This window comes from Rhea americana, unplaced genomic scaffold, assembly GCF_003343005.1.
Source record: "Rhea americana isolate MKP2758 unplaced genomic scaffold, rheAme1 scaffold_3, whole genome shotgun sequence".
Lineage (NCBI taxonomy): Eukaryota > Metazoa > Chordata > Aves > Rheiformes > Rheidae > Rhea > Rhea americana.
The window spans coordinates 4,072,263-4,079,194 of NW_028186423.1; the positions used below are offsets into that span (position 1 = coordinate 4,072,263).

At 35.7% G+C, this 6,932-nt stretch overlaps 1 protein-coding gene across 1 annotated transcript in view; it reads left to right on the top strand.

Moving 5' to 3' along the window:
• Window positions 1–3,222, top strand: part of PCDH17 (protocadherin 17) — an 86,499-nt gene extending 83,277 nt beyond the window's left edge. The window contains exon 5 of the mRNA XM_085309482.1: window positions 1,771–3,222. Within this exon, the coding sequence (XP_085165608.1) occupies window positions 1,771–2,456 (686 nt within the window). The 3' untranslated portion in view covers window positions 2,457–3,222. The remainder of the gene's footprint in view (window positions 1–1,770) is intronic.
• The last annotated feature ends 3,710 nt before the right edge of the window (window positions 3,223–6,932 follow it).

Consider the following 6,932-nt stretch of genomic DNA (forward strand, 5'->3'; position numbering starts at 1 on the left):
GGGTTTTTTTGGTATTTTTTTTTCCTAATATCTTAACAGTCTTAGATTTTAAACTCTTCAAAGCAGGGAGCATAGATGGGGAATAACACTTTTTTCACAGAACCATGTACATAATCATTAACAAATATCAGATCCGAGTAAATCATCTCACCYCAGTTTAGCTTACCATTGTAATATAACACAACTTTGGTTAAATTTAATTTTATTCCTATGTCTTTTTAGTGTAAATAGTTTTGACTGTTCACATTTCTATTTAATTCTGATAGAAGAACATTAGTGTTTCTTCTGTGTCAGATCTCTGCAGCCTAACTGCTCATGAATCTTGCATTTTGTATAGATACTAAAAGATTTGTATGAATTTGTTTTATAACTAAGAAAGATCATGATCACCTAAAATTTGTCCTATCTTCAAGTCAACAAATTTGCTCTTTTTTTAAGATCTGGTGTGTGTGTGTGTGTGTGTGTGTGTGTGTGTGATTCATCCTTACATATAAATGCATAATCATACTCTTTCATCCAATTGAAATTCCAAGCATTTTGTACATACTAAAATCCTCAAGTAGATTGAAGGTTTTATTCCCATCTTTTCATTTTGTGGGTTGAAATACTTAATGGTTAAAGATCAGCTTATAGTAGAGTTGATAAAARGGTTTATTTTATCTATGTTGACTAAATAATACTGAAAAGGTGAGGAAGAGAAGGTAACTTGCATTAGATCTGAGCATTTCTAAAACACAGATATTTCTAGAATTTTCCAACTTCCTAATTTTGAGTTGGATTCATGTATACGATTATAAAGTGAGGAATGGTGATTCAAACATACATTAGTGTAAAATGACAGATAAAYTAAGGTTTTTAAAGCAGAGTTTTCTTTATGTCTTTGAATTGAATTATAGCATAGGAAGTATTYAAATTTATGTTCTAAAAATGTAGTGAATAAAAAAAATATTTAACTATATTCTTTGAAAGAAATAAGAATAAGAAATCCTGTCTGAAAACATTATCAGTTCAAATAGTGTGTCATAGTTTGTCATTCTTCCAAATTGTATRTATTGAGCAAATCCATTTTCACTTACTTGCACCAAAACAAAAAAGGGAAAAACTGATTACATGATCCATACTCATGTCTAATAAAATTGCAATATGCACTTTTTGACAAGCTCATATTTAATGCATACTGATGGAAAATTCTAGTTCTCTGCTCTCAGCAGGAAAAGTAGGCTTTTTAAGAAAACCTTTTTATTTTGTGGCTGTCACAGAGCATAACAATTACAAATGAAATGGAGGTGACAAAAATGAAAACCTAGCTTGCTGATTTTTATRAAGTGTTTGTATTTCCAGAAAGGCAGTCATTGCTGAGTTATTTGATTTGAAAAATTAATCCTGATAATGCCTTTTGAGTTCCTTAAGTACTGTTCACTATTTTCTAGGATGAGTTGTACAGAACAAAGCCTAACAGATTTCTACAGCAGATTAGTTTACAGATGAAGCTCAATTCCGCTGAGAATGATTCTCTAATGACCCCTTTTTACTTCCTTTGGGCTGTGTGAATGCTTTAATACCTAGAGAATAAAGTTAAATAAATCTATTGTCTCAACTAGTTGGTTTACRCAATCCTTCTGAAATATTTTAATTATAGCCTCCTTTTTCCTCCATAATTAAGAAACCAGATGTCAAGTAAGCCCACCAAAGGTTGATCGTAGACTCTCCATCAGTTTAAAGAAATCCGTTTGTAATGAGAGTTTTTCTCTTTTTCCCTTTGTTTTGCAGAACAAGAAGAATGTGTTAACTGCACAGATGAATGCAGAGTGCTTGGTCATTCTGACAGGTGCTGGATGCCACAGTTCCCTACAGCCAGCCAGGCTGAGAATGCAGATTATCGCACAAATCTCTTTGTACCCACAGTCGAAGCTAACGTTGAGACTGAGACTTACGAAACTGTGAATCCCACCGGGAAAAAGACTTTTTGTACATTTGGGAAAGACAAGAGAGAGCACACTATTCTCATTGCCAATGTTAAACCTTACTTAAAAGCCAAACGTGCCCTGAGTCCTCTGCTTCAGGAGGTTCCCTCAGCATCGAGCAGTCCAACCAAGACATGCATTGAGCCTTGCACCTCAACAAAAGGACCACTGGATGGTTGTGAAGTGAAATCAGGAGCCTTGGCCGAACCAGGCAGCCAGTACTTGTCAACTGACAGTCAGTATCTATCACCTAGTAAACAGCCAAAAGACGCTCCTCCGTTCATGGCATCAGATCAGATGGCCAGGGCCTTTGCCGATGTACGTTCCCGAGTGAGCCGAGACTCGAGCGAGATGGACTCTGTTCTGGAGCAGTTAGACCGCTCAACCCGGGATCTAGGCAGGGAGTCGGTGGACGCCGAGGAAGTCGTGAGAGAAATCGACAAGCTCTTGCAGGACTGTCGGGGAAGCGACCCTGTGGCCGTGAGAAAGTGAGGGGGAAAATAAGGACAGGCTGGCAGTCAYGTTCCTCTTCTGCTGATTAAAAAGTAAAATAAAWTAAAAATCCCCTGGTTGTAACAGATTTACGGGAATGAAGGAAGACCAATGCTGCTTTAAGGCTTTTAGTGAACATCTGAAGTGCCCACAAGTATGTTCTTTTCACTGCTCTTTCTTTTTGACAGATAACACTGGTTTCATTTTGACCAAACTTTCATTAAGACAGAGTGAAGTACACTAAGAACTGAAAGAAAGAAGGAAAGACGGTGCCATTCTGACAATCTGATAGGAAGGTGTGAGAAAAGTGGAATCGAAATACGTCTGATACTCTAAGACTGTCCTCAATAGCTGATGCTGACTTTACTGTTTACGTGTAAACCCCAAGAAAAACAGGGTTGAATAATTCTGATCTGTGGTGGATTTCCAGCAGTCACTACAGGCTTCTACTGAAAGTCCTAAAAAAGAGTTCTTGTAGTAGTCCAAGCGACACCAAACATTAACATTCATTTGTGGTAAACATTTATGTACAAAGTTACCTGCCGCAGAAATGAAAAAAAAAGAACGAGAAAACAAAAAAAAATACCATTCCAGATCATTATTCAGCAAAACATATCCTGATCATTAGTAAAACACCTCATACCATATTAAGGTTAAATGTAAAATGATATAGTCCATTTTGTCCTGCACACACATAAGCTAATTCACTTGATAAAAAGAAAAAAATAATATCTATTTAGCATTTTAGTGTCCAACAAAACTTTAAATAGTTAGCAGTAAGTTTTAAACAAGCCAGAAGTAAAACACAAGTTTGGTAAAAAAGAAAAGAGTTACCTTTAAGGGTAATACACAAAATAAATTAACATTATTAACACTTTTTTATTCATTTGTGGACACTAAAATAGCTCAGGAAAGTGAAAATGTCTTAGACATCCACACAAATCACATGATCATTTAAATGTGCAAATGTAAGAAGATTCAGTGTGTTTACATCAAATGACATATTTTTATTGATTTATTGCAGATTCAGTGCATATGAGCCAAAATGTTGAGTGTATAAGAGCTATATTGTGTATTTTATTAAATTAATATATAGTTGTGTTGCAAAAATATTTGGGCTTATATTGTAAATGGCAAGTGTTGCCTCGGTAGCTGTCGAACTCTATGAGTTTTGTTTTTTCCTGCTTCCTTTTCCCCATGGATGGTGGGAAGCAGCGCCTCAGAGCAAAGTCTCTTGTTTAATGTATGGTCTACGAAGTACTGCAGTACATAAGCTGTTCAAAATGTGTTTGAGTGAGCTGATAGAGCTAACTGAACGGCCTACAAATGCATCCATCAGTCATAGTTATGTGCAAGTCCTTGTAGAAGCTTTTATTGCAAACCCATGTTTAATAACAGCAACTACACTTGAACCAACACCTGGAACCTCCTTGTTATTTTCCAAACACAAGCAGCTAGCCTGTTTAATATAGGATATTTGGTTGACTTCTTAATTGATACCACCATTTTCAAAGTTTTGCTGTTAAGTTCAGAGAGCTGAAAAACCTGTCAGTGCCAATGTGGCATGAGCAGCATTTTATCAGATTCTTTAGGAAGTTCAATTGCTCACTGAAGTTCTAGGTATGGGCTGCTTATTTTGTTTTTAGTTTTGTTTTCAATTGTTCTGAAAACTATTTGTAGAACAAGCTGGGAGATAATTTATTTTTTATTCTAAGGGTGTTTCTATTGCATTTGAAAAATTCAAAATTACCTTCAGATGAAAGTTAAGAAACAGCAACAACGCACATTCAAAATGAAACAACAGGACAAAATGCAGCAGAAGAAAAATGTTTGGCCCAGCATCTGTCCCTTATATACGTCAGATACTTTGCTGGACGTACCACTATGACACATCATTATTTAAAAACAGTGTCTGGGTTATGTTAAATTTAAGCTATATTATACAAACATATAAAAAAGAGGTTGTTTAATTCAGGTTGGCAGTCTCAAATCCCACAAAGCCATACTTTTCATCAGTTCAAGAAAGTAAGTTGATCAGCAGCTGGTTTTGATCTTGGGATTTCTGTTTAAGGGTGGTCTTAACTAGTCAGTCCTACAATGAATTGTCTTTAGTTGTTGGAGACATCCATTCTGAAAGCTTGCTCTTAGCTCCCGCTGTTAAGAAAGTCTACAATTATGTGTGAACAAGGGATCTTGTACATGTTTATCAAGCTACTCACCATGTTTTGGACAATTTATGTATCTAAAATGTGGTGTTGTCTGTGTTCTACAATTTTTTTTGTTGTTTTTTTTTTTTGGCCAGGAGACCCAGGATTGATTTTGCTTGATAGCTTGGTAGCTTGAAATTCCGTAGTGGAGAGGATTTCTTATTGTTTGATCAGTCTCTTATACGTATATTTCTGTGGTGCCCATCACTTCAGTGTCTGCGCACCAAGTCTTCAGCTCTGCCAGTGAGATCAATTACTCAGCAAAATCTAAGCCAGTATTTAAATGAAGTCAAATGATGGAGATCTGTGTATTTTATAAATGATTTTAACACTGAGTAACCAATTTTACAATTCATTGTATGTGTCTGAAGATATAAAATACAACATTCTGAGAAAGGGCTGTGCCAATGTAAGAGGAATTTACCTTAAGGCTCTCTGTCACTAGTGATTTACTAGCTTTAGCTGTTTAACACATTATCTGTATTTAGTAGTGATTATTTATTTACCAGTCTTAGGTAATTCAGAATTCATGACTCACAGCTTTATAGATGAGTTTAGGAAATCTTGCTTTTATTTAATTTGGTTGACAACTGCCCTATGTTGTAGATCTCTGGCATACTGCTTCCAACAAGGATATCCCAGCTTATAAAATCTATTTCACAATTTAGGATTGATACGTAAAGAACCAATAAACCAGTAGATGTGACTTTTCCTGGTTTAGTCAAAATTAGCATGATCATGTATGAAGGAAGTACCATGCACAAAAGAAGTAAAATACAGCTTTTTTACTTCTCAGTATCATCTCTGCTATTACCACTGGAGACAGAGACAGCAGTGAACAATGAAGTTTATGAGTTATTTCTTTCATTCCTTATATACATATTTTATAAAACTGGAAAAAAATATCCACCACATGACTACAAAGAGAATGGCTGAGGTAAAGGAAAGCATGTTTAGTAACTAATAAAATTGTACTGTACACTGTGAGTAGAAGGGAAGGCATTCTGTATTTTTTTTATTATTATTATTAATGACAGCAAATAACTGTGAGCTCCTTAAATGGTTTTCTAATCAAATCGGGAGTCAAATCCGGCTTCTCTCTTTCTTTCTTGGAACAGTCATCAGGAAAGAAATTATCCTGAATTGTGATTTGCCGTTAGAGCATACAAGTTTCCCAGTCAAAGTTACCCCTAGAAGTCAAGCATTTGCTCACAGTGCAACAAGATGCATCATTCAAACATGCTTTCAAGCTGTTTGTTGCCTAACGGAAGGGAAATTGCTGAGGTCAAGAAGTAGTCTGAAGCCTAGCATAATATACACCCACTCATTACTGTTTAATTACATTCTTTTGACATCAAGCAGTGATTATTAGTGCATTAATTCAAACGGGAGTTTTGGCTATCAAGATTTGTTGATTTGAAGTGTAACTGAATGAAACCTGATTAAGGTTTTGACTTCTCTGGCCCAATTGTGCTACAGGTTGGCAACTCACATTTATCAGCCCCTGTCTCCCCATATGGCTCAAAGTTGCACCAAGTGACTGGTGAATGACACAAAAAACAAACAAAAGCAGCATACATTGTATGGATTATCTCAACCGCTATTGTTTAATGGCTGTGTTTAATGTGACCTATCTGGAAAATGAGGACTACGAATAAAAAGCAATTACTAATAGTGGTGTTGCCTGCTTTTGCATTCATTAACGCAGAAGAAATGTGTTAAACACTGCATACCACAGGGAGCCTGATGGTAATTACTTTGGAAAAGCAACTTGTGGCAATGCGGCTGTTACAGCTAGTTATCAGTTTGCCAAAAAAATGACAGTTCCTGCTTCATTTATTAGAAATGTGTAACCGTTTTCTCTCAACAGGAAGGTGGTGAAGAGTTTTCATCAAGCTGGGTAGGTTTATCTTCTAAGCAGCTGATGTGCTGAATCCCTACAGGCTGTTACTTGCTCACAGAARTATGGAGCTGAATAGAGGATAGTTTGGTTTAGAACACTGGTGTGAGTTCACCAAAAGCATTATAAATGAGGGCGTAAGTTCTCAAAAAATGTCAGCCCAAAATGAAAGATCAAAACATTACCTGAGTGTACAAGTGGAAAAAAAATATTCTAAAGGATGTAAAATTTTAGAAATGCGTCTTTCTCGGTGTCCTGARTATTACAGGTAAATAATTTTATTCATATTCCTGTAAATAACATGACAAAATGATAGAGAAAAATATGACTGTCTTATATCTGGTTGTTTGAGGATGTTATTATAATTTA